Source organism: Lagenorhynchus albirostris, chromosome X (genome assembly GCF_949774975.1).
Source record: "Lagenorhynchus albirostris chromosome X, mLagAlb1.1, whole genome shotgun sequence".
In the NCBI taxonomy this organism is placed as follows: Eukaryota; Metazoa; Chordata; class Mammalia; order Artiodactyla; family Delphinidae; genus Lagenorhynchus; species Lagenorhynchus albirostris.
The window spans coordinates 71,161,885-71,188,924 of NC_083116.1; the positions used below are offsets into that span (position 1 = coordinate 71,161,885).

The window sequence follows — 27,040 nt, forward strand, 5'->3', positions numbered from 1 at the left end:
AGCACCATGTGTTAGAACAGTACCTGGCATGTGGTAAGCCCTCAATAGAGAATTGTTAAATGGAAAGGAGAGAAAGAGTGAATGAGAAGAGAAGAATTTGACACAGCAAGTATACACTGACTCTTAAGGAGTTTTTATGTGAAGGTGAGCAGAGAAAAATGGTGTCGCTTGAAGGGAAATTGGAATCAAAAGAAGCTTTTCTTTAATTGGGAGAAACGACAACATACTTGTATGCTGATAGGAATGATCCAAAATAGAGAAAACTATTTATGAATGAGGGAAGTTTGTTTCTGATTGCCTGTATACTCTCAATGAAATGGGAAGCAAGGTCATCTGGTGAGAGCGAAGGTGGTCCATGATCAGCAAGTACCCCCCTCAACTTTCCCGGATCATCTTGTGATCTTCTTCTTTCTTTTAAAATTTTATTTATTTATTTGGCTGCGCTGGGCCTCTGTGGCTGCGCGCCGGCTTTCTCTAGTTGCGGTGAGCAGGGGCTACTCTTCGTTGTGGTGCGCGGGCTTCTCATTGCAGTGGCTTCTCTTGTTGTGGAGCATGGGCTCTAGGCACGCAGGCTTCAGCAGTTGTGGCACGCAGGCTCTAGAGCACAGGCTCCAGTAGCTGTGCCGCACAGGCTTAGTTGCTCCGTGGCATAGGGGATCTTCTGGGACCAGGGATCGAACCCGTGTCCCCTACATTGGCAGACAGATTCTTAACCGCTGTGCCACCAGGGAAGTCCCGTGATCTTCTTGTATGGAACTTTTCATAATAAAGTGCTGTGAAAAATTAAAAAGAAGTGCTTTTGTTCGTTAAAAGGTATGATAAAAAGAGTGAAGGCAAGCTAAAAACTAGAAGATATTTACATAACATGAAATCATCAAAGAATTAAAGTATAGAATACATAAAGAACTTCCACAAATAAATATGCAAACAACCCAAGGGGAAAATGGGCAAAAGACACTAAATGAACACCTCATAGACAAGAAAATCCCCAAGGCCAAGCATATGAAAAGCTGCTCAATATTATTACTAATATTATTACTAATCAAGAAATTGCAGATTAAATCTACAATGAGACGCCATTTCACTATCACAAGATTGACAACAATTTTGTACTTTGTTAATATCAAATGTTGATGAGGATGTGGAACAGTTAAACACTGTTGATAGCAGTAGAAATTAGCATGACCCCATTGTACAAACTCTGGCATGATCTAGTAATGTTGGAAATCTTCTTTCCCTACGAGATGACAATTTCAGTCCTAAGTATGAGCACTGGAACACAGCTTCCCAGCCATTTGATTCTATGGCTCACACAGAAAATGATGATTGTATGGCATACAGGAGTAAGATGACAAAGTTGTTCAGGGCCAGAACCAAGCGGTCCAGGGGCTGCTGTCAGGCTGTCTCTGGAGATGAAGGCCTCAAAGTCCCAGGTCCAAAAGTTGGAAAGCTCTGCCCTGGAAGGCTCTTGTACGTGGGCACCAGGAAACATGCGCCAGAATGTTTATAGTAGCGCTATGAATAATATCTGCCCAAATGGAAACAACCCAAATTACCCATTGACAGTAGAATGGATACATAGGTTGAGATACGGTTGATTCTTGTTATTTGTAGATTCCATACTTGCAAATTCCCCTATTTGCTAAAATTCATTTTTAACCACAAACCAGTACCAGAGTGCTTTCCTCCTCGTTCGAGAGAGCTGTGAAAAATTTGAGTTGGTGGAATATGTTCCCAACTGAGGTCAAACAAGGTGACGCCCTGCCTTCTGGTTTCAGTCTCATACTGCAAGCAAGTGTCCTTTTCATGATTTATTTGGTGCCACATAGTTTGCATTTTTGTGCTTCTTTGTTGGTGATTTCATAATTAAAGATGGCCTCCAAGCTTAGTGCTGAAGTACTGTCTAGTGTTCTTGAGTGCAAAATGACTATGACGTGCACTCAAGAAAATATGTGTGTTACATAAACCTTGTTCAGGCATGATTTATAATGCTGTTGGCTGTGAGGTCAGTGTTAATGAATCAATAATATTTGTATTAAATAGAGTGCCTTTAAACAGAAACACACATGAAACATGATTACGCAGCGATCAGTCGATGAAAATGTTGTGACCAGCGGATGGTAGGAACTTGAAATTGTATTTCCCTTAGGAGCAATGTTTCAGGATTGCCTAATTCAGTGTTCATGGCAACTTTATAGACTGCAAATAACTATCATGATAATGAGAGTCTACTGTATATTCATTTGGTGGAACAGTGTACAGCAATGAAAATGAACAAGTGCCTGCCACATGCGACAACAGGGATGAATCTCAGTTACACAGTATCACACGGGAGAAGTCAGAAACAACACAAATGATTCCATTTACATAAAGACCAAAGGATGCAGCAAAACCAACGTTGTTAGGAATATGAACCTATGTAGAGAATAACTAAAGAAAAGGAAGGGAACGATGAAGACAAAGGATAGAGGTTACTTCTGAGGAGGGTGAAGGGAAAGGAATTGGAGCTTCCATGCAAGGAACTTCTAAGGTTATGGTGACGTTTGAAAAAACACTGCTATAAAAGTTTACTGAGGGAATGAATGACTCCCAAGTCTGTATCTCTCTCTAGCTTTGACCCCTCACTGGTGTTCCAGAACCAAATTTCTAAGTGCATTCCACCTGCATGTCCTATAAGAAACACAACCTTAATGTATCCAAAATCCCATCATTTCCCTCCCAATCTTTCTTTACTTCCTGTGTCCTTATGCTCCCCACCACAAAGTCACTCAAAACGGAAATGACTTCTGCTTCCTTGTGGTGGCCATAGAAACATGCCCCTCCGATCCACTGCAGGGAACATAGTAGATTGGCAAGTGCCAGCTGCCACTTCTCTGGCACCACCATTGTTTGTGCCAAGATCCCACATCCTCTGGGTAGCTCCCAGCCAGTGACTGAGCATGGCAGGGGCATACTGCTTCAGGACAGGGACTCCTCTAAATGGCAGCTGTAGGGTGGGGACTCCACATGAGCCTGAACAAACTAAACTAAACGGAACTAAAGGTTACTGTTAGAATGAAACTGCGTCTGAGATTCTTCTTATCTGACCCTCCTTTCCCCCACGTCTCTCTTACAGACGTCAGACCCGCATCGCACCCTGAAGAAGAAGACTCATTCCTGCTCCTTCTCCTTTATCCTTCACATGCCATTCTCCCATCATGTTCCTTCATGTCCAATCATGCCTTGGTGTCCGTATTTTTGGAGGACCCAAACTAACAAAAGTGGTACCAGGAGTGGTCTGAGAAGTTAGCTATAAGATGGGGTTTATGGACCAGCTCACTCACTGCCCAAATGACAAAGAGCGTACCATTTTGAGTGCTATGTGGGGCATGGATAATCTCTAGCACAAGGTTACCTCCTGATTCCTTAAGGTTTTATCCATACGTACCTTGAAAAATATCCCAGTGGAGGGTCTTACTTGTGGCCTGTGAGATGATTCAGGCCTTTGAATGGTAGGGAGGGCACTATGTCTATAGGGAGGGCAGAGGCGGCTGTTCATCACTGTTATACTGGCGCCCTGCAAAGACATAATGAGAAACTAAGGGACATTACCAAACAGTTAAGGGCCAAGTGTAAGATTCATGGGGTTTTCTTGGTGGCTTACAAAATGCCCTTGCCTCCTGCAGAGACAGCTGAGTAGCTCACAGATTATGCGATAACAGTAAGTGCAGAACTCCAGAGATGTATACATCCTTGACAAACACGGGCCTGTTATGGGAAGGTCAGGGCCCTTTTTGGAAAAACTTCAGACTCTGAAATGTAGGCCGGGTATATTGGCATGGATGTCCCCAAACGTTGGCTTATCAGATCCAAACGTCCTGAGGCCTCAAAGCTTGCAGGGTGGCCCTTCCTTCCCTAGCAAGAGCTAACACATGCCCTGTGCTGGTAGATGCTACAGAGTCTGCTCCCCCACAAAGTGACAGACGCCTCTCCCAGGGAAACCCTCATCTCTTCCCCATAAACTCACTGGGATATGCCGAGCCTGATAAGGGGAAAAAGAAATTATACACCAAGAAATAACAAGCCTGTACTGGCAGGAGCAGGGCAATATCCCTGGGATTGGATTTTGAGGGTGCTGGATCAAGTGGACAGGAATATAAGAGTGGATAAGCAAGTTTTACTGAGCGGAGGCGCTTTCTCATGCCATGGAATTTAACACACGGGCAAGGACTCCAGGAGGTGGAGGAAATTCACTGCCAGACTGGCCCTTTGAAACTTTGAGAAAGTGATGGCCCATAAGGAGAGAAGTGGAAATGCCTGCCTTGGATTGGCAGATGGCAGAGGAAGGAACAAAAAGGTTGAGTGATGCAGACATGCTAGAACGGACAGAAAAGGTGAGGCCAGTCACATGGCCTCACGGTTATGTCCCACTGTAGGGCTGAGAGGACACATCCCACTGTAGGACACATGTCCCACTGTAGGGCCGAGAGGACACCAAAGCCATCAGGAGCGTTCTGGTGAGAGGAGCCCCAGCATCACTAGAAGTTTGGTGGTTGCTCCCCTCTGGAGGCCAATGCCAATGATGGAAGGAAAGTGGTCCCGACCTGGGCTCATTACCACCCATGGGAGCCAACGAATTCTGACATGATAGAGGGCAGAGGGCAGCTCTTAACCAAGAGATGCCAGCAGACCACATTTCCAGTAACGACCAGCAAGGTCAGAGGGGCAGTCAAGAGTGCCTGCTTGACCGGCAGAAAGCTGAGAAGATGGCTCAGACAGCATGGCTCCCTAGGGGCAACGACAGCCAGCAAAAGGCAAGAATGCAAGAGAAGGAGGGCCATCATCCCGCTAAAAAGCCACAGTCTCCTGCTCAGTTCCTGGTCCTGAGCCAATTCAGAGACTGGCCCCACTGAAGAGGTGGATGAGTCCTGAGGAGGAAGGATCCAGAAACAAGGCAGTGGGTTATGACCGTCCCTAAAGAGAATGGCTGCCAGTTCTCAGGTGACTGTACCCGGAGGCTAGAAAAAGACCCAGACACTTCTACTACTACTGGACACAGGATCTGAGCTGACATTGATCCAGGAGGCCCAAAGTGTCATGATGGGGCCCCATTAGAATGGGGCTTATGAGGCCCTGACATTAAAAGGAGTTGGGAATAGAGACCGGTTCACAGTGAGCTGAATGGGTCCCTGGACCAAAATAGCGGTCATTTCTCCAGTCCCCAAGCTGATAATGATAAGTGATACACTTGGCAGTTGGAGCAATGACTTCCACATTGGGTCACTGCTCTGTGGGGTAAGAGCTATCCCGGTGGGGAAAGCCAAGAGGAACCTCTGACACTGGCTCCCACCCCAGGCCAAGAGAGTAAGTCAAAAGCAGTATTGGATCCTGGTGAGCATAGGGGGCTAAAGCAGAGATTAGTAGACATCGTTGGAGACGTATGGGATGCAGGGGAAGAGGAGGTAGGAGAGCCACAGGGACGAAGAGAGTGGAGAAGGTGAGAAGAAGTTCTGGGAGTCTCTCTCTGGGGGAGGGAGGAAGGGAATGGAAATGGTGAGAGGGAAGACGGAGGCTTCCACTGAATCCACTGGTAATGTTTCCTAGGGTGCTGGTGGATGCAGGAGATTTTGCTATATCCTTCCTTATCCATTTTAACATATTTGAAATAGCACACCACGACTTAAAAAGTCACTGGGAGAAGTGGAAGAGGGCGGTATCCACAAACGGGCAGGCACCATCGGGGGCAGGCTCGAGGAGGAGGATTGCAGATTTACAGTGCACCCAATCTCCCCTGCTCTGAAACTGCTCCAGCACGGCCAGCTTCTCAGGTGCAGACCCAGAACACTGGGCCTTTGAGTTCCACAGGCAAGAGGGGTTCAGATACCCCAGGACTCTCCAGGAGGTCAGCCAGAGCAGGTGGCAGGAGAGAGAGGTGACTGAAGACAGAGGAGTATGAACGGGAAGGAGCAGAAGGAAGGTATGGGAGGAATGGAGCGGTGTCAGAGTAGGAGTGGGGTGGCAGACACGGGAAATTCTAACACCCATGGGCCGTATAGAAACCAAGGGAGGCACCACTCCCCAGACATCAGTACTGCTCAGCTCAGGGGAGCTGAGAACTGACAGTTCCAAGAAAAATTGAGAGACACCTGGCTATCCACACCCACCGCCATCACAACTGGTAGGCCTTGGTTGTGCGTCCTTCAAAACTTTAAAACATACTTGTACATATACTTAAATGAATTCTCATATATCACATAGGATTGACTGGTGTGTGTGCGTGTGCCCACGCACGCAAGTGATTTAACTTACAAATGTGAATCCAAAGCCATCGTTCTGCAACTTGCAGTTGGAAGTCAGGCGGATGCTTTCGAAAGCTGTGAGAATGGCCTGATGCATTCCGTTGGACTGCCACGCTTTATGCTACTGGATGCTAAGCCACGTTGCATTCATCCATTTCCTTACTGACGGGAATTTGGAGTGTTCCCAGTTTTTCCCATCACCAACTCCCTTGTGCATGTGTTCTTGTACACTACAGGTACCAGCGTGTCTCCGGAAGAAGTACCAGGCAGCGGACTTGCAGGAGCATAGAGGAAATAGATTCTTTCTTCCTTCCTTTTAAAGATCTTGGGCTAAAAGCAAGGACTCTGGAGTCAGATTGATTGGTTTCAATCCTGCCGCTGATCCCCACGAGCCGAATGACCTTGGGCCAGTGGCCGAACCTCTCAGTGCCTGTTTCCTCACCGGGAAGAGGCCAGTAATAGTTGGTACTATAGTTAAAGGCGTGTCACGCGGATGCATTATTATTTATGCCCAGCGCTTAGAAGAGTGCCAGGCACAGAGTGCGTGCCGGCACTAAGTTGCTTTCAATGGATTCTGCCAAATTACCTCCCAAATGCGTCTCTTGCACCACCGCCACAGGGGTTTGCTCCTAACCTCTCCCACCCTCGGAATGGTTAAGCTCTTTGAAGGTTGTCAACCTAGTGTGTGAAACCCGATTCGTGGTTTTAGTTCACATCTCCAGGACCAGCGGTGGGGAGCATCTTTTGGGGTGTAACTGGCCACTGCGATTTCCTCTTCTTTGAATTTGCCTCAGAGAGGGGGAAGGACTGATGGAGCGAGGCCAACCCCAAGTCTATCTGCCACACCCGCCTGCCAGTAACGTCTGCTGAGCCACATTTGATGGAGCAGTTGAGACAGAGACCTTACAGAACGAAAATACGATCCCTTTGCTCTCTGGCCGACCCCTGATCACTGACTGCGGGACTCCTGTGCCCATTCTCCTGTTGGGTCTTAAGGCTTGCGGTGGAAGGGAGGCTGGCAAATGCTTTCGGCGCGTGCTAGGCATCCAGCGCCTCCATCTTGACGTTTCATCCTCACCACCCCTGGAGCCCGGCGCCCTCACTCGCCGACGCCCTCGACCCCCTGTATACATGGGAAACGGAGGCTCAGAGCTGTGACTCTAACCAGAAAGGGGAGGCGGGACAGGAGGAGGCGGGCCCAGAGGCTTGACAGAGGGAGGCACTCCCACCACCTCCTTCACCAGCCAACTGCCCGGACCGCCCACGGGCTTGCGAGCAAACCAGAGGCCCTCGGCCCCATTGGTTAGGTCTCGACGGGGGCGGGCGAACAAGGAGCCCGCTGGTTGGCGGGGGCCGGACCAATGAGGAGGCTGCGGCGCGGGCGTGAGAGGCGCGCTGAAAGTGGCGCGTCCTTTCTTTTGAGGCGAGCTCGTGCGGCGCGTGAGGTGGCTGACGCTCCCTTCTGAGCGCCGCCCGCCTAGCCCGCCGTGACCGCGACCGCGACTCGGGCCATCGACCGTCGCCCCGGTTCTGGGGCCACCCGGGTCGCGACATGAGCTCCCCGGATGAGGTGTATGTGTTGAGAAGGCGTGTCCGCCCAAAAGTCAGGGAGCGGGCCGGCGTTCGCATAGCCGGCCCCGCAGTCCCGCCGGGGCCCGACCCAGGCCCCGAGCCTGGGGAGCCGCGGAGCGGCAAGGGCGGAGGCGGCTTCCCGGACCCCGAGGGCTTCCAGTCGAAGCGGGAGATGCTGGAAGGGCGAGGGCCGGTGCTGTGGGGCCGCGAAGGCCGACCTGGCTCCCCACATGAGCACACGAGGGACCTCCTGGACCTGATCGACGAGTCTGAGGCGGCCAAGGAGGCCAACCTGCAGCAGCTGACCGACCAGGATGTGCTGGGCGTCCGCAGATACCCGGACCCCGAGGGCTTCGAGTCTGAGCGGGAGATGCTGGAAGCGCGAGGGCCGGTGCTGTGGGGCCGCGAAGGCCGACCTGGCTCCCCACATGAGCACACGAGGGACCTCCTGGACCTGATCGACGAGTCTGAGGCGGCCAAGGAGGCCAACCTGCAGCAGCTGACCGACCAGGACGTGCTGGGCGTCCGCAGGTACCCGTCCCCGGAGAGGTCCACTGCCTTCAAAGAGGCCACTGGGTCGACACTGCGCCTCGAGGCGGGTCCCGGCGGTCGAGGAGCGCCCGGCCAGAGCTGTGGGGAGGCGTCGACGGCTCCAGCCGGCCCTCTCCACCTCGGTGGGCCTGAAGCGGGCCGGGCCTTGGGGAGCCCTAAGAGAGGCACTAAGCGTAGGTTGAACGTGGCTGCGGATCGCCAGCGGCGCTCCGCGGAAGGCCTGGCCTGGCTGCTGTCCGACTCCGAGTCCTCAGATGAATTCAGTGAGACACAGCTGATGACGGTGAGCACTTACCGCAGAGGAGGAGGCCAGGCCAAGCCCAGCAGACCCGAGGATCCCGGGGACACTCCCAGACACTCGAAGTTCCAAGTCAGGGAGAATTACCGTCACGTGACAGGCTCTTCCCTGTCCTCGGCTCCGCGAGGACTCTCTTCGGTTGTGGAAAGGCAGGGCGTGGGAGAGCAGGGCATCTCTTCCCCTAAGAAAATGCAGAGCGTGCTGTGGGGCAAGGGGGGCAGCAAGCCCAGCTACGCGGGAGCTGCTGCTGCTGCTTCTGTTTCTGCTGCTGCTGCAGGTGGCCTGCCGCGGGTCAATCCTAGGAAGAACGGAGCCCAGGAGAAGAAATCCGTTGGGGGAGCATCCAAACTTGCCCTGGGGGGAACCTTCGGTTCCCGGGGGCAGCGAATCTCGGCAACTCCCGTGGAACCGGCCACCTTCCCCCCAATCTCTGGTATTCCGCTGCCTGGGAGACCCAAGAGTTATACCTTGGTCCTTTCGGGAACCAAACAGTCCAAGCACAGTGGTGCTGGGAAGAAATCCGTGGTCAGGTGGGCAAGGGAGTCTGAGGCGGTGGCGGGAGAAGATAAGGACCCAAATAGAGACCCAGCCCCAAAGGGCCAAGTGAGTAGGCCATGCTCCTCCTCTCTCCCCACTCCCCCCCCCACAGCACCCAGGGCACACGTCTTCACCCATGGTGCCTCTGTCCACCCCTCACGGGTCAGCATTCGGTGCCCCTCGGTCACTGGGTCATTACGATGCCAGATCGGGCTCCTTTTCCTAGGGACAAACATTAAGGTAGCACTTCGGGTGTCCTGGGCCCGGTTCTCCACCCTTGGCCTCTTTCCAGCCTCCTCTGAGAGACTTGGGCTGGGATGGAAGGGAGGGCTGGTAGCTGAATTGGGTCGGGGGATCCCTTAAAAGCTTCCCCGGAAAGCCTCAGTATTTAGACTCACCAGCTTCCTGAATCCTCCTTCCTAGCTGTTCCCCAGACCTTCCTTGCAGGGGGCCTGGGCTTTCTCAGTGTCCCACTGTTGTGCCTAGATCAGCTCTGCCTGCTGGCCTGGGGCTGACTGAGGGAGAAAGTGCTAATGAGATCAGCCTTTCAATTCCCTTCCCAATTCCCTGCCTCACCCTGGCCCGAATCACACAACTCTCTCTCTCTCTCTCTCTGTCTCTCTCTCACTCTCTCTCTCTCTCTCACACACACACACACACACACACACACACACACACACACACAGACACACACACACACACTTCCTTAGTCCAAATCGGTGAGAAATTTTTGTTTCAGCTGCTCACTCACAGGCCAGGGACATCTTGTCTGCGCATGCATCGTAGAAAAGCCAGCAGTGGCGACGTCAACACCAGAGGCCCCCAAGATCCAGGAAACTCAGAACCCTTGGCCCTGAACCAGGGAGAAGTCATGCCCAGGGGGCCTGCCCCCTCAGGTGAGTGTCGTGGGTTTGATATGAGGGGAGGGAAGAGGGGTTGAGGACAGAAACCTCTGCCTCTGTCTCTGCCGGGGGCACAGCCTTGCTCCCAGGCAGCTTCTCCCACAGGAGACGGGGTGCTGGCAGGGCTGGCCTTGAGCCACATCATCCTCTGTGTGGGGTTTGTGTGGCCGGGGTGATCGGTGGCAGTGCCCCAAACAGCTGCTCCGGGTGTAGACTTGCAGGGGAACAGCCTTTTCTGTTAAGTCCTGTTCGGCCACATTGCTCTCCCACGTGCTGGCTGTGGCTGCAGCTCTGGGAGGGTCGAATCCAGAGCCACATTGTTTGGGGACCACAATGGCGAAATGGCTGCCCCCGGGGAACAGGGGAGGCAGGCCCAGAGACAAGGTTCCGGCTGCTGGGCAGAGCAGGGGCGGCTGGTTGCCAGCAGAGGGTGGTGCTGCCTCACCTCACTTTAGAGCCCGCTTGGCCCTTTCCACCTCACTGGGAGCCTGGGAAGCTGGATTGTGTGTCCTTTCCCTCTCAGGTGACCGGGGGCCACTTGACCATCCCCCAAGACCGGAAACGCAGCAGCAGCCACTGGGAACGCCCTGCTGTCCTTGGGTAATGCTTCCTCTGCATCCTGGAAATGCAGGCCCAAACTCGAGGGTGGGATCTGGGTCCAAGTTCAGCTGACATGTGTGGGCTCCCCCTCCCCTGCCCCCATCACGTACCCCACGGAGGGAGCCCACCTCCTTTCCACTGAGGAGCCCTTGCCAGTCTGACCACCCGGCTTTGGGGTGGAGGGCCCGGGGGAGAGGAGAAGGTGGAGGAGAGAGGAGGCCAGAGTATACTAATCATTTCTCTTCCTCCTCTGTCTGCTGGCCTAGTGTCTCGAGCTAAAGAGAGAAGTAGACGAACTTAAGGAGCAACTTGGTATGAGGAACCAGGGCCGGAGAGCGGTGTCTTAGTGAAGAACCCGGGTGGGCACCTGGGGTGGGGGTGGGCTGCAGGTGCGGTGGGCCTGGCAGGGACGATCATCCCTGTGGGGAGGAGAACCTCTCAGGCCTGGCCCTGGAGCTGGCTGTGCATGTACAACTGGGCGTGTGTACAAATAGCAAAGTACTGTCTGGACTGCATGCACACTTTGACAACCAGACCAGTCCTAGGGAATGTCCTTCTGATAGGACTTTTAGAGATGCCTCGTTGATTTTTCCCTTGAACTGCTGCTTGGTGTGGCTTCTAAGGTTCTTGTTGGATGGTTTGTTTGTGTGTGTGACAAGTTCTGAGTGGTTGTGGCACGGCCCACAGCATGAGAGCTGCTGGCACATTTTGTTTCCCTTTAGGAACCGGTTCCACATTCAATTTGGGTGGTGGGGAGTGATCAGGCCCAGAGCTCTTTGCATCGGGTCTGGAGGGGTTTCAGGTATCAGGGCTAGGCGGTTCCTCACGGGGATAGGGGGACGGGCTTCTGTATCCCTCTGTCTGGAGCGCCTGCTAATGCCTGTCCCTGTTGCAGCCGCCATGCAGTACCTGGCTGACAAGTTGCAGACCCTTTGAAGTGAGTGTTACACACACCGTACCCCTTCCCACAGTCCTGGCTGTTGAGCAGGGCTGGGGGCTGGCCCTGGCTTGAGGCTCTTCCCTGACTCTGCTGTTTCACAGGTTGAGCCCAGCGTCTTCCTGCAAGAGGAGCAGCTGGTACCTTTGGGGCCCTGGAGCTGTGGCCAAGCTCGTTCCCTCCTGTTCTGCCTCAGCTAGGGCTTCCTCTCCCCCTTGTTTTGCCCCCGCCCCGCCCCAGTTTCACAGCAGTTTCCAATTAAAGTACCTCTCATATTCTGTGTTCTGCCTTCTCTCTGGAGGGGTAGGGGTCGGGGTCGGGGTAGGGGGCCGGGGCGGGGCGCTGCTCCACGTCAGAGCCTTTTCCAGAACGGTATCTGTGGCATCCTGTGGTGGGGACTCTGGGCCAGCCTCTGCTACCATCCCTGCAGTCAAGCCAGCGGAGTGTCCCAGGTCTGGGTCCTGTGTGTGCTCTGCCTGGCCACATTGGCACGTCCTCCCTTTCCCCCGAAGGCCCTCTTCTAGCTCTCTCCAAACCCCCCTCCTCCTCTGGGGTCTGGCGGTTCCCATTCATCTCTGCCATTCACCCTTCCCATCAGCAGGAACTCATGACCCCCTTCCAGAGCTCCAATCTGGAAGCATTCACATCCTCCCTGCCCTAGCCAGCTGACCACCCTCCTCCAGCCGGGTCGTCTGTACACCCTTGAGTGGAAATTGGCCTGTCAGGTTCTATGGCGAGTGTGGTTAGTAGGTCTGTGTTGTTGCATGGTCCCCGTCAAATACTCTTCCACCAGCCCCGTGACACAGATTTTCCTGGAAATGATATTTCCGTGTCCCAGCTCAATCTCCCAGACTGCCTCTTTAGGACACACGAGATTGAGTCTGAACTCCATGTTCGATTTCCCCCTCACTCGAGGTTGGGGAGCACTTCCTTCCCTCAGCCAGGACCCAGGGCTGTACCAGCCTGAGACTCAGAGGGACAGATTTGTGTTTGAGTGAGGCAAGGGTGGTTCTGCCTGACACCCTTCCCGAAAGACCGGTGTTTTACTACACAAAAGGGGGTATGATGGTAGATTGGCCATTCAAGGTTGGTGTGTCCCTGTGTGTGAATAAATGTAATCAGGGGTAATCTCCCTTGAGGGAGAAAGATGTGATTCAGGGAGTAAAGGGAGTAGAGGCTGGTCCAGGTTCTGTAAGGCATTGAATGAGCAAAAGCAAGGTTCGGATCTGTTTTGTTCAAAGGTTGTCGTTAAATTCCCAAAACATAGGAGGGGGATGATGCAGAAGTCACCAACCCCCACGACAGGGTGTCGGGATGCTCGAAATGTTGGATTCGCTGGAGGTGGCTCTCGATCCTACTCTGTGATCCTATGATGTCTGACAACTACTGTGGGTGTGGATGGAATGAGATTGGGAAGGGTGGCTCCTCAGAGTAGCTCATCTTAGAATCAGGGGACCCATATATGAGGCCACCCAACATGAGCTACCCGGGACAGGGGCAGGATGGGCGCAGTGAGGATGGGAAGTAAGGAGTGACTGCACCTGGACAATGGGGAGCACTTGGGTCCACCCTTCCCCCATATTCTCACCCTGACTCCCTTCCAGAGTCCACGGCATGAGTTCAGGTGGGCAGACCACAGGTGGGATGGGACAGTCACAGACCTCAGGGTCAGAAAAGAACGTTCGTGGGACTTAATCCTTCGCCTCAAATCCCTCCCTGGAGAAGGTGGGCTTGATTGCTGCCCAGGCCTCTGGCTGGATTCCTAGAATGTACCCAGTGCCCCACCCAGCCTGTACCAGGCTTATGTTCTAGCCCCTCTTGCTCCGGCACTGCTCCCCACTGAGCTGAGGCCATTACCGATGAGTGTGTGTGCACTTCGAGGAAACAGAGCTAGCTTAGACCTTGGACCTGCCTCTGACCAGTAGAGACAGTCATTCCAGGTCATGTGTCCCTGCAGACACTCTGGAGAGAGTGAAGCTAACTACAGGCTGGAGACAGCCATCACAGGAACTCGCTTCCCACTGCACACTATGGATGTTAATAGAATGTTAACAGAATGTTCATAGAAACCTTATTCATAGTCACCCCAAACTGAAAGCAATCAAGATGTTATTCAACAGATGAACGAATAAAACCATACATCTATAAATGAAACATTTTTTAACAATACAAAGGAAGGAACTCTTGATACATGCAACAACTTGGATGAATCGCAAATGCATTATGCTAAATGAAAGAAGCCAGTCTCAAAATGTTACATACTGTGTGATTGTGTTTGTATAATATTTGGAAAAGGTAAAACTATAGGGATGGGAAACAGATCACCAGTTATCAGAGGTTTGGGATGGGGGAGATGGTTTGACTACAAAGCAGCAGAATGAGGGAGATTTTGGGGCTGATGGAACTGTTTTGTATCCTGATTGTGGTGATAGTTACACAAATCTGTCCATGTGTTAAAACTCATGGTACTGAAAACAAAAAAGTTAATTTTACTATGTAATAAATCAAAATATATGTAACTAAAAAAATTAAATGTGTCATACATAAAGGCTTGGGAATCATAATGGCATGCAAAATAGTACCAGCATTCTCAAAAGTGACATTGAAAGTCAGAAAACTTTTCAGCCTGAAATTATATATCAGCTATCAAATAAGCATGAAATTAAAGGTAATATTAAAGGTAATATTTGTTCATGCAAAGTCTTAAAAGAAATTATCACCCATGGTACCTGGAGAATGAGTCCCATCAAAACACTGTGGTAAACCAAGAACAATGAAGACATTAGTTCTAGGAAGCAGAAGATCCCACTTAGGGTTTTGGTAAAGGAGTGTTCTAGGAGCGACACTCTAGGCAACCAATAAAGATTGAAACTGGGCCCAGGAAAGTGATTTCCAACAACAAAGGAATGGACATAGTTGAAGATTGAGAAAATATTGCCAATAGGCCTATGACAGAAATGTAAGCTCTTGAGGGAAGGAACGTCATCTGTTTTTCTCAGTGATGTAGCACCATGTGTTAGAACAGTACCTGGCATGTGGTAAGCCCTCAATAGAGAATTGTTAAATGGAAAGGAGAGAAAGAGTGAATGAGAAGAGAAGAATTTGACACAGCAAGTATACACTGACTCTTAAGGAGTTTTTATGTGAAGGTGAGCAGAGAAAAATGGTGTCGCTTGAAGGGAAATTGGAATCAAAAGAAGCTTTTCTTTAATTGGGAGAAACGACAACATACTTGTATGCTGATAGGAATGATCCAAAATAGAGAAAACTATTTATGAATGAGGGAAGTTTGTTTCTGATTGCCTGTATACTCTCAATGAAATGGGAAGCAAGGTCATCTGGTGAGAGCGAAGGTGGTCCATGATCAGCAAGTACCCCCCTCAACTTTCCCGGATCATCTTGTGATCTTCTTCTTTCTTTTAAAATTTTATTTATTTATTTGGCTGCGCTGGGCCTCTGTGGCTGCGCGCCGGCTTTCTCTAGTTGCGGTGAGCAGGGGCTACTCTTCGTTGTGGTGCGCGGGCTTCTCATTGCAGTGGCTTCTCTTGTTGTGGAGCATGGGCTCTAGGCACGCAGGCTTCAGCAGTTGTGGCACGCAGGCTCTAGAGCACAGGCTCCAGTAGCTGTGCCGCACAGGCTTAGTTGCTCCGTGGCATAGGGGATCTTCTGGGACCAGGGATCGAACCCGTGTCCCCTACATTGGCAGACAGATTCCTAACCGCTGTGCCACCAGGGAAGTCCCGTGATCTTCTTGTATGGAACTTTTCATAATAAAGTGCTGTGAAAAATTAAAAAGAAGTGCTTTTGTTCGTTAAAAGGTATGATAAAAAGAGTGAAGGCAAGCTAAAAACTAGAAGATATTTACATAACATGAAATCATCAAAGAATTAAAGTATAGAATACATAAAGAACTTCCACAAATAAATATGCAAACAACCCAAGGGGAAAATGGGCAAAAGACACTAAATGAACACCTCATAGACAAGAAAATCCCCAAGGCCAAGCATATGAAAAGCTGCTCAATATTATTACTAATATTATTACTAATCAAGAAATTGCAGATTAAATCTACAATGAGACGCCATTTCACTATCACAAGATTGACAACAATTTTGTACTTTGTTAATATCAAATGTTGATGAGGATGTGGAACAGTTAAACACTGTTGATAGCAGTAGAAATTAGCATGACCCCATTGTAAAAACTCTGGCATGATCTAGTAATGTTGGAAATCTTCTTTCCCTACGAGATGACAATTTCAGTCCTAAGTATGAGCACTGGAACACAGCTTCCCAGCCATTTGATTCTATGGCTCACACAGAAAATGATGATTGTATGGCATACAGGAGTAAGATGACAAAGTTGTTCAGGGCCAGAACCAAGCGGTCCAGGGGCTGCTGTCAGGCTGTCTCTGGAGATGAAGGCCTCAAAGTCCCAGGTCCAAAAGTTGGAAAGCTCTGCCCTGGAAGGCTCTTGTACGTGGGCACCAGGAAACATGCGCCAGAATGTTTATAGTAGCGCTATGAATAATATCTGCCCAAATGGAAACAACCCAAATTACCCATTGACAGTAGAATGGATACATAGGTTGAGATACGGTTGATTCTTGTTATTTGTAGATTCCATACTTGCAAATTCCCCTATTTGCTAAAATTCATTTTTAACCACAAACCAGTACCAGAGTGCTTTCCTCCTCGTTCGAGAGAGCTGTGAAAAATTTGAGTTGGTGGAATATGTTCCCAACTGAGGTCAAACAAGGTGACGCCCTGCCTTCTGGTTTCAGTCTCATACTGCAAGCAAGTGTCCTTTTCATGATTTATTTGGTGCCACATAGTTTGCATTTTTGTGCTTCTTTGTTGGTGATTTCATAATTAAAGATGGCCTCCAAGCTTAGTGCTGAAGTACTGTCTAGTGTTCTTGAGTGCAAAATGACTATGACGTGCACTCAAGAAAATATGTGTGTTACATAAACCTTGTTCAGGCATGATTTATAATGCTGTTGGCTGTGAGGTCAGTGTTAATGAATCAATAATATTTGTATTAAATAGAGTGCCTTTAAACAGAAACACACATGAAACATGATTACGCAGCGATCAGTCGATGAAAATGTTGTGACCAGCGGATGGTAGGAACTTGAAATTGTATTTCCCTTAGGAGCAATGTTTCAGGATTGCCTAATTCAGTGTTCATGGCAACTTTATAGACTGCAAATAACTATCATGATAATGAGAGTCTACTGTATATTCATTTGGTGGAACAGTGTACAGCAATGAAAATGAACAAGTGCCTGCCACATGCGACAACAGGGATGAATCTCAGTTACACAGTATCACACGGGAGAAGTCAGAAACAACACAAATGATTCCATTTACATAAAGACCAAAGGATGCAGCAAAACCAACGTTGTTAGGAATATGAACCTATGTAGAGAATAACTAAAGAAAAGGAAGGGAACGATGAAGACAAAGGATAGAGGTTACTTCTGAGGAGGGTGAAGGGAAAGGAATTGGAGCTTCCATGCAAGGAACTTCTAAGGTTATGGTGACGTTTGAAAAAACACTGCTATAAAAGTTTACTGAGGGAATGAATGACTCCCAAGTCTGTATCTCTCTCTAGCTTTGACCCCTCACTGGTGTTCCAGAACCAAATTTCTAAGTGCATTCCACCTGCATGTCCTATAAGAAACACAACCTTAATGTATCCAAAATCCCATCATTTCCCTCCCAATCTTTCTTTACTTCCTGTGTCCTTATGCTCCCCACCACAAAGTCACTCAAAACGGAAATGACTTCTGCTTCCTTGTGGTGGCCATAGAAACATGCCCCTCCGATCCACTGCAGGGAACATAGTAGATTGGCAAGTGCCAGCTGCCACTTCTCTGGCACCACCATTGTTTGTGCCAAGATCCCACATCCTCTGGGTAGCTCCCAGCCAGTGACTGAGCATGGCAGGGGCATACTGCTTCAGGACAGGGACTCCTCTAAATGGCAGCTGTAGGGTGGGGACTCCACATGAGCCTGAACAAACTAAACTAAACGGAACTAAAGGTTACTGTTAGAATGAAACTGCGTCTGAGATTCTTCTTATCTGACCCTCCTTTCCCCCACGTCTCTCTTACAGACGTCAGACCCGCATCGCACCCTGAAGAAGAAGACTCATTCCTGCTCCTTCTCCTTTATCCTTCACATGCCATTCTCCCATCATGTTCCTTCATGTCCAATCATGCCTTGGTGTCCGTATTTTTGGAGGACCCAAACTAACAAAAGTGGTACCAGGAGTGGTCTGAGAAGTTAGCTATAAGATGGGGTTTATGGACCAGCTCACTCACTGCCCAAATGACAAAGAGCGTACCATTTTGAGTGCTATGTGGGGCATGGATAATCTCTAGCACAAGGTTACCTCCTGATTCCTTAAGGTTTTATCCATACGTACCTTGAAAAATATCCCAGTGGAGGGTCTTACTTGTGGCCTGTGAGATGATTCAGGCCTTTGAATGGTAGGGAGGGCACTATGTCTATAGGGAGGGCAGAGGCGGCTGTTCATCACTGTTATACTGGCGCCCTGCAAAGACATAATGAGAAACTAAGGGACATTACCAAACAGTTAAGGGCCAAGTGTAAGATTCATGGGGTTTTCTTGGTGGCTTACAAAATGCCCTTGCCTCCTGCAGAGACAGCTGAGTAGCTCACAGATTATGCGATAACAGTAAGTGCAGAACTCCAGAGATGTATACATCCTTGACAAACACGGGCCTGTTATGGGAAGGTCAGGGCCCTTTTTGGAAAAACTTCAGACTCTGAAATGTAGGCCGGGTATATTGGCATGGATGTCCCCAAACGTTGGCTTATCAGATCCAAACGTCCTGAGGCCTCAAAGCTTGCAGGGTGGCCCTTCCTTCCCTAGCAAGAGCTAACACATGCCCTGTGCTGGTAGATGCTACAGAGTCTGCTCCCCCACAAAGTGACAGACGCCTCTCCCAGGGAAACCCTCATCTCTTCCCCATAAACTCACTGGGATATGCCGAGCCTGATAAGGGGAAAAAGAAATTATACACCAAGAAATAACAAGCCTGTACTGGCAGGAGCAGGGCAATATCCCTGGGATTGGATTTTGAGGGTGCTGGATCAAGTGGACAGGAATATAAGAGTGGATAAGCAAGTTTTACTGAGCGGAGGCGCTTTCTCATGCCATGGAATTTAACACACGGGCAAGGACTCCAGGAGGTGGAGGAAATTCACTGCCAGACTGGCCCTTTGAAACTTTGAGAAAGTGATGGCCCATAAGGAGAGAAGTGGAAATGCCTGCCTTGGATTGGCAGATGGCAGAGGAAGGAACAAAAAGGTTGAGTGATGCAGACATGCTAGAACGGACAGAAAAGGTGAGGCCAGTCACATGGCCTCATGGTTATGTCCCACTGTAGGGCTGAGAGGACACATCCCACTGTAGGACACATGTCCCACTGTAGGGCCGAGAGGACACCAAAGCCATCAGGAGCGTTCTGGTGAGAGGAGCCCCAGCATCACTAGAAGTTTGGTGGTTGCTCCCCTCTGGAGGCCAATGCCAATGATGGAAGGAAAGTGGTCCCGACCTGGGCTCATTACCACCCATGGGAGCCAACGAATTCTGACATGATAGAGGGCAGAGGGCAGCTCTTAACCAAGAGATGCCAGCAGACCACATTTCCAGTAACGACCAGCAAGGTCAGAGGGGCAGTCAAGAGTGCCTGCTTGACCGGCAGAAAGCTGAGAAGATGGCTCAGACAGCATGGCTCCCTAGGGGCAACGACAGCCAGCAAAAGGCAAGAATGCAAGAGAAGGAGGGCCATCATCCCGCTAAAAAGCCACAGTCTCCTGCTCAGTTCCTGGTCCTGAGCCAATTCAGAGACTGGCCCCACTGAAGAGGTGGATGAGTCCTGAGGAGGAAGGATCCAGAAACAAGGCAGTGGGTTATGACCGTCCCTAAAGAGAATGGCTGCCAGTTCTCAGGTGACTGTACCCGGAGGCTAGAAAAAGACCCAGACACTTCTACTACTACTGGACACAGGATCTGAGCTGACATTGATCCAGGAGGCCCAAAGTGTCATGATGGGGCCCCATTAGAATGGGGCTTATGAGGCCCTGACATTAAAAGGAGTTGGGAATAGAGACCGGTTCACAGTGAGCTGAATGGGTCCCTGGACCAAAATAGCGGTCATTTCTCCAGTCCCCAAGCTGATAATGATAAGTGATACACTTGGCAGTTGGAGCAATGACTTCCACATTGGGTCACTGCTCTGTGGGGTAAGAGCTATCCCGGTGGGGAAAGCCAAGAGGAACCTCTGACACTGGCTCCCACCCCAGGCCAAGAGAGTAAGTCAAAAGCAGTATTGGATCCTGGTGAGCATAGGGGGCTAAAGCAGAGATTAGTAGACATCGTTGGAGACGTATGGGATGCAGGGGAAGAGGAGGTAGGAGAGCCACAGGGACGAAGAGAGTGGAGAAGGTGAGAAGAAGTTCTGGGAGTCTCTCTCTGGGGGAGGGAGGAAGGGAATGGAAATGGTGAGAGGGAAGACGGAGGCTTCCACTGAATCCACTGGTAATGTTTCCTAGGGTGCTGGTGGATGCAGGAGATTTTGCTATATCCTTCCTTATCCATTTTAACATATTTGAAATAGCACACCACGACTTAAAAAGTCACTGGGAGAAGTGGAAGAGGGCGGTATCCACAAACGGGCAGGCACCATCGGGGGCAGGCTCGAGGAGGAGGATTGCAGATTTACAGTGCACCCAATCTCCCCTGCTCTGAAACTGCTCCAGCACGGCCAGCTTCTCAGGTGCAGACCCAGAACACTGGGCCTTTGAGTTCCACAGGCAAGAGGGGTTCAGATACCCCAGGACTCTCCAGGAGGTCAGCCAGAGCAGGTGGCAGGAGAGAGAGGTGACTGAAGACAGAGGAGTATGAACGGGAAGGAGCAGAAGGAAGGTATGGGAGGAATGGAGCGGTGTCAGAGTAGGAGTGGGGTGGCAGACACGGGAAATTCTAACACCCATGGGCCGTATAGAAACCAAGGGAGGCACCACTCCCCAGACATCAGTACTGCTCAGCTCAGGGGAGCTGAGAACTGACAGTTCCAAGAAAAATTGAGAGACACCTGGCTATCCACACCCACCGCCATCACAACTGGTAGGCCTTGGTTGTGCGTCCTTCAAAACTTTAAAACATACTTGTACATATACTTAAATGAATTCTCATATATCACATAGGATTGACTGGTGTGTGTGCGTGTGCCCACGCACGCAAGTGATTTAACTTACAAATGTGAATCCAAAGCCATCGTTCTGCAACTTGCAGTTGGAAGTCAGGCGGATGCTTTCGAAAGCTGTGAGAATGGCCTGATGCATTCCGTTGGACTGCCACGCTTTATGCTACTGGATGCTAAGCCACGTTGCATTCATCCATTTCCTTACTGACGGGAATTTGGAGTGTTCCCAGTTTTTCCCATCACCAACTCCCTTGTGCATGTGTTCTTGTACACTACAGGTACCAGCGTGTCTCCGGAAGAAGTACCAGGCAGCGGACTTGCAGGAGCATAGAGGAAATAGATTCTTTCTTCCTTCCTTTTAAAGATCTTGGGCTAAAAGCAAGGACTCTGGAGTCAGATTGATTGGTTTCAATCCTGCCGCTGATCCCCACGAGCCGAATGACCTTGGGCCAGTGGCCGAACCTCTCAGTGCCTGTTTCCTCACCGGGAAGAGGCCAGTAATAGTTGGTACTATAGTTAAAGGCGTGTCACGCGGATGCATTATTATTTATGCCCAGCGCTTAGAAGAGTGCCAGGCACAGAGTGCGTGCCGGCACTAAGTTGCTTTCAATGGATTCTGCCAAATTACCTCCCAAATGCGTCTCTTGCACCACCGCCACAGGGGTTTGCTCCTAACCTCTCCCACCCTCGGAATGGTTAAGCTCTTTGAAGGTTGTCAACCTAGTGTGTGAAACCCGATTCGTGGTTTTAGTTCACATCTCCAGGACCAGCGGTGGGGAGCATCTTTTGGGGTGTAACTGGCCACTGCGATTTCCTCTTCTTTGAATTTGCCTCAGAGAGGGGGAAGGACTGATGGAGCGAGGCCAACCCCAAGTCTATCTGCCACACCCGCCTGCCAGTAACGTCTGCTGAGCCACATTTGATGGAGCAGTTGAGACAGAGACCTTACAGAACGAAAATACGATCCCTTTGCTCTCTGGCCGACCCCTGATCACTGACTGCGGGACTCCTGTGCCCATTCTCCTGTTGGGTCTTAAGGCTTGCGGTGGAAGGGAGGCTGGCAAATGCTTTCGGCGCGTGCTAGGCATCCAGCGCCTCCATCTTGACGTTTCATCCTCACCACCCCTGGAGCCCGGCGCCCTCACTCGCCGACGCCCTCGACCCCCTGTATACATGGGAAACGGAGGCTCAGAGCTGTGACTCTAACCAGAAAGGGGAGGCGGGACAGGAGGAGGCGGGCCCAGAGGCTTGACAGAGGGAGGCACTCCCACCACCTCCTTCACCAGCCAACTGCCCGGACCGCCCACGGGCTTGCGAGCAAACCAGAGGCCCTCGGCCCCATTGGTTAGGTCTCGACGGGGGCGGGCGAACAAGGAGCCCGCTGGTTGGCGGGGGCCGGACCAATGAGGAGGCTGTGGCGCGGGCGTGAGAGGCGCGCTGAAAGTGGCGCGTCCTTTCTTTCGAGGCGAGCTCGTGCGGCGCGTGAGGTGGCTGACGCTCCCTTCTGAGCGCCGCCCGCCTAGCCCGCCGTGACCGCGACCGCGACTCGGGCCATCGACCGTCGCCCCGGTTCTGGGGCCACCCGGGTCGCGACATGAGCTCCCCGGATGAGGTGTATGTGTTGAGAAGGCGTGTCCGCCCAAAAGTCAGGGAGCGGGCCGGCGTTCGCATAGCCGGCCCCGCAGTCCCGCCGGGGCCCGACCCAGGCCCCGAGCCTGGGGAGCCGCGGAGCGGCAAGGGCGGAGGCGGCTTCCCGGACCCCGAGGGCTTCCAGTCGAAGCGGGAGATGCTGGAAGGGCGAGGGCCGGTGCTGTGGGGCCGCGAAGGCCGACCTGGCTCCCCACATGAGCACACGAGGGACCTCCTGGACCTGATCGACGAGTCTGAGGCGGCCAAGGAGGCCAACCTGCAGCAGCTGACCGACCAGGACGTGCTGGGCGTCCGCAGGTACCCGTCCCCGGAGAGGTCCACTGCCTTCAAAGAGGCCACTGGGTCGACACTGCGCCTCGAGGCGGGTCCCGGCGGTCGAGGAGCGCCCGGCCAGAGCTGTGGGGAGGCGTCGACGGCTCCAGCCGGCCCTCTCCACCTCGGTGGGCCTGAAGCGGGCCGGGCCTTGGGGAGCCCTAAGAGAGGCACTAAGCGTAGGTTGAACGTGGCTGCGGATCGCCAGCGGCGCTCCGCGGAAGGCCTGGCCTGGCTGCTGTCCGACTCCGAGTCCTCAGATGAATTCAGTGAGACACAGCTGATGACGGTGAGCACTTACCGCAGAGGAGGAGGCCAGGCCAAGCCCAGCAGACCCGAGGATCCCGGGGACACTCCCAGACACTCGAAGTTCCAAGTCAGGGAGAATTACCGTCACGTGACAGGCTCTTCCCTGTCCTCGGCTCCGCGAGGACTCTCTTCGGTTGTGGAAAGGCAGGGCGTGGGAGAGCAGGGCATCTCTTCCCCTAAGAAAATGCAGAGCGTGCTGTGGGGCAAGGGGGGCAGCAAGCCCAGCTACCCGGGAGCTGCTGCTGCTGCTGCTGCTGCTGCTGCTGCTGCTTCTGTTTCTGCTGCTGCTCCAGGTGGCCTGCCGCAGGTCACTCCTAGGAAGAACGGAGCCCAGGAGAAGAAATCCGTCGGGGAAGCATCCAAACTTGCCCTGGGGGGAACCTTCGGTTCCCGGGGGCAGCGAATCTCGGCAACTCCCGTGAAACCGGCCACCTTCCCCCCAATCTCTGGTATTCCGCTGCCTGGGAGACCCAAGAGTTATACCTTGGTCCTTTCGGGAACCAAACAGTCCAAGCACAGTGGCGCTGGGAAGAAATCCGTGGTCAGGTGGGCAAGGGAGTCTGAGGTGGTGGCGGGAGAAGATAAGGACCCAAATAGAGACCCAGCTCCAAAAGGCCAAGTGAGTAGGCCATGCTCCTCTTCTCTCCCCACTCTTCCCCCCCCCACAGCACCCAGGGCACACGTCTTCATCCATGCTGCCTCTGTCCACCCCTCAGAGGTCAGCATTGGGTGCCCCTCGGTCACTGGGTCATTACGATGCCAGATCGGGCTCCTTTTCCTAGGGACAAACATTAAGGTAGCACTTCGGGTGTCCTGAGCCCGGTTCTCCACCCTTGGCCTCTTTCCAGCCTCCTCTGAGAGACTTGGGCTGGGATGGAAGGGAGGGCTGGTAGCTGAATTGGGTCGGGGGATCCCTTAAAAGCTTCCCCGGAAAGCCTCAGTATTTAGACTCACCAGCTTCCTGAATCCTCCTTCCTAGCTGTTCCCCAGACCTTCCTTGCAGGGGGCCTGGGCTTTCTCAGTGTCCCACTGTTGTGCCTAGATCAGCTCTGCCTGCTGGCCTGGGGCTGACTGAGGGAGAAAGTGCTAATGAGATCAGCCTTTCAATTCCCTTCCCAATTCCCTGCCTCACCCTGGCCCGAATCACACAACTCTCTCTCTCTCTCTCTCTGTCTCTCTCTCACTCTCTCTCTCTCTCTCACACACACACACACACACACACACACACACACACACACACACAGACACACACACACACACTTCCTTAGTCCAAATCGGTGAGAAATTTTTGTTTCAGCTGCTCACTCACAGGCCAGGGACATCTTGTCTGCGCATGCATCGTAGAAAAGCCAGCAGTGGCGACGTCAACACCAGAGGCCCCCAAGATCCAGGAAACTCAGAACCCTTGGCCCTGAACCAGGGAGAAGTCATGCCCAGGGGGCCTGCCCCCTCAGGTGAGTGTCGTGGGTTTGATATGAGGGGAGGGAAGAGGGGTTGAGGACAGAAACCTCTGCCTCTGTCTCTGCCGGGGGCACAGCCTTGCTCCCAGGCAGCTTCTCCCACAGGAGACGGGGTGCTGGCAGGGCTGGCCTTGAGCCACATCATCCTCTGTGTGGGTTTGTGTGGCCGGGGTGATCGGTGGCAGTGCCCCAAACAGCTGCTCCGGGTGTAGACTTGCAGGGGAACAGCCTTTTCTGTTAAGTCCTGTTCGGCCACATTGCTCTCCCACGTGCTGGCTGTGGCTGCAGCTCTGGGAGGGTCGAATCCAGAGCCACATTGTTTGGGGACCACAATGGCGAAATGGCTGCCCCCGGGGAACAGGGGAGGCAGGCCCAGAGACAAGGTTCCGGCTGCTGGGCAGAGCAGGGGCGGCTGGTTGCCAGCAGAGGGTGGTGCTGCCTCACCTCACTTTAGAGCCCGCTTGGCCCTTTCCACCTCACTGGGAGCCTGGGAAGCTGGATTGTGTGTCCTTTCCCTCTCAGGTGACCGGGGGCCACTTGACCATCCCCCAAGACCGGAAACGCAGCAGCAGCCACTGGGAACGCCCTGCTGTCCTTGGGTAATGCTTCCTCTGCATCCTGGAAATGCAGGCCCAAACTCGAGGGTGGGATCTGGGTCCAAGTTCAGCTGACATGTGTGGGCTCCCCCTCCCCTGCCCCCATCACGTACCCCACGGAGGGAGCCCACCTCCTTTCCACTGAGGAGCCCTTGCCAGTCTGACCACCCGGCTTTGGGGTGGAGGGCCCGGGGGAGAGGAGAAGGTGGAGGAGAGAGGAGGCCAGAGTATACTAATCATTTCTCTTCCTCCTCTGTCTGCTGGCCTAGTGTCTCGAGCTAAAGAGAGAAGTAGACGAACTTAAGGAGCAACTTGGTATGAGGAACCAGGGCCGGAGAGCGGTGTCTTAGTGAAGAACCCGGGTGGGCACCTGGGGTGGGGGTGGGCTGCAGGTGCGGTGGGCCTGGCAGGGACGATCATCCCTGTGGGGAGGAGAACCTCTCAGGCCTGGCCCTGGAGCTGGCTGTGCATGTACAACTGGGCGTGTGTACAAATAGCAAAGTACTGTCTGGACTGCATGCACACTTTGACAACCAGACCAGTCCTAGGGAATGTCCTTCTGATAGGACTTTTAGAGATGCCTCGTTGATTTTTCCCTTGAACTGCTGCTTGGTGTGGCTTCTAAGGTTCTTGTTGGATGGTTTGTTTGTGTGTGTGACAAGTTCTGAGTGGTTGTGGCACGGCCCACAGCATGAGAGCTGCTGGCACATTTTGTTTCCCTTTAGGAACCGGTTCCACATTCAATTTGGGTGGTGGGGAGTGATCAGGCCCAGAGCTCTTTGCATCGGGTCTGGAGGGGTTTCAGGTATCAGGGCTAGGCGGTTCCTCACGGGGATAGGGGGACGGGCTTCTGTATCCCTCTGTCTGGAGCGCCTGCTAATGCCTGTCCCTGTTGCAGCCGCCATGCAGTACCTGGCTGACAAGTTGCAGACCCTTTGAAGTGAGTGTTACACACACCGTACCCCTTCCCACAGTCCTGGCTGTTGAGCAGGGCGCTGGGGGCTGGCCCTGGCTTGAGGCTCTTCCCTGACTCTGCTGTTTCACAGGTTGAGCCCAGCGTCTTCCTGCAAGAGGAGCAGCTGGTACCTTTGGGGCCCTGGAGCTGTGGCCAAGCTCGTTCCCTCCTGTTCTGCCTCAGCTAGGGCTTCCTCTCCCCCTTGTTTTGCCCCCGCCCCGCCCCAGTTTCACAGCAGTTTCCAATTAAAGTACCTCTCATATTCTGTGTTCTGCCTTCTCTCTGGAGGGGTAGGGGTCGGGGTCGGGGTAGGGGGCCGGGGCGGGGCGCTGCTCCACGTCAGAGCCTTTTCCAGAACGGTATCTGTGGCATCCTGTGGTGGGGACTCTGGGCCAGCCTCTGCTACCATCCCTGCAGTCAAGCCAGCGGAGTGTCCCAGGTCTGGGTCCTGTGTGTGCTCTGCCTGGCCACATTGGCACGTCCTCCCTTTCCCCCGAAGGCCCTCTTCTAGCTCTCTCCAAACCCCCCTCCTCCTCTGGGGTCTGGCGGTTCCCATTCATCTCTGCCATTCACCCTTCCCATCAGCAGGAACTCATGACCCCCTTCCAGAGCTCCAATCTGGAAGCATTCACATCCTCCCTGCCCTAGCCAGCTGACCACCCTCCTCCAGCCGGGTCGTCTGTACACCCTTGAGTGGAAATTGGCCTGTCGGGTTCTATGGCGAGTGTGGTTAGTAGGTCTGTGTTGTTGCATGGTCCCCGTCAAATACTCTTCCACCAGCCCCGTGACACAGATTTTCCTGGAAATGATATTTCCGTGTCCCAGCTCAATCTCCCAGACT

At 52.4% G+C, this 27,040-nt stretch overlaps 2 protein-coding genes across 2 annotated transcripts; both read left to right on the plus strand.

The window, feature by feature from the left end:
- The first annotated feature begins 5,931 nt into the window (after nt 1-5,931).
- On the plus strand, nt 5,932-11,675 carry LOC132513135 (uncharacterized protein CXorf49 homolog). The gene is made up of 5 exons (XM_060137327.1): nt 5,932-5,956; nt 7,760-8,127; nt 8,335-9,303; nt 9,977-10,133; nt 11,635-11,675. The coding sequence occupies exons 1-5, from the start codon at nt 5,932-5,934 to the stop codon at nt 11,673-11,675; spliced, it is 1,560 nt and encodes a 519-aa protein (XP_059993310.1).
- Nucleotides 11,676-20,612: 8,937 nt separating this feature from the next.
- Nucleotides 20,613-26,183, plus strand: LOC132513136 (uncharacterized protein CXorf49 homolog). The gene is made up of 6 exons (XM_060137328.1): nt 20,613-20,637; nt 22,441-23,807; nt 24,486-24,642; nt 25,171-25,292; nt 25,514-25,559; nt 26,143-26,183. Exons 1-6 carry the CDS (start codon nt 20,613-20,615, stop codon nt 26,181-26,183), a joined length of 1,758 nt encoding a protein of 585 aa, XP_059993311.1.
- Nucleotides 26,184-27,040: the final 857 nt, after the last annotated feature.

What these genes read in the sequence shown, in the direction of transcription:
- LOC132513136 (XM_060137328.1), top strand. Translation starts at nt 20,613, where the DNA reads ATGAACGGGAAGGAGCAGAAGGAAG. An exon ending in CAGGGGGCCTGCCCCCTCAG is followed by an intron (nt 24,643 to 25,170) that starts GTGAGTGTCGTG and finishes TTTCCCTCTCAG; the next exon opens with GTGACCGGGGGCCACTTGAC. An exon ending in ATGCAGGCCCAAACTCGAGG is followed by an intron (nt 25,293 to 25,513) that starts GTGGGATCTGGG and finishes CTGCTGGCCTAG; the next exon opens with TGTCTCGAGCTAAAGAGAGA.
- LOC132513135 (XM_060137327.1), top strand. Translation starts at nt 5,932, where the DNA reads ATGAACGGGAAGGAGCAGAAGGAAG. An exon ending in TGATCGACGAGTCTGAGGCG is followed by an intron (nt 8,128 to 8,334) that starts GCCAAGGAGGCC and finishes GCGGCCAAGGAG; the next exon opens with GCCAACCTGCAGCAGCTGAC. An exon ending in ACCCAGCCCCAAAGGGCCAA is followed by an intron (nt 9,304 to 9,976) that starts GTGAGTAGGCCA and finishes TTTTTGTTTCAG; the next exon opens with CTGCTCACTCACAGGCCAGG.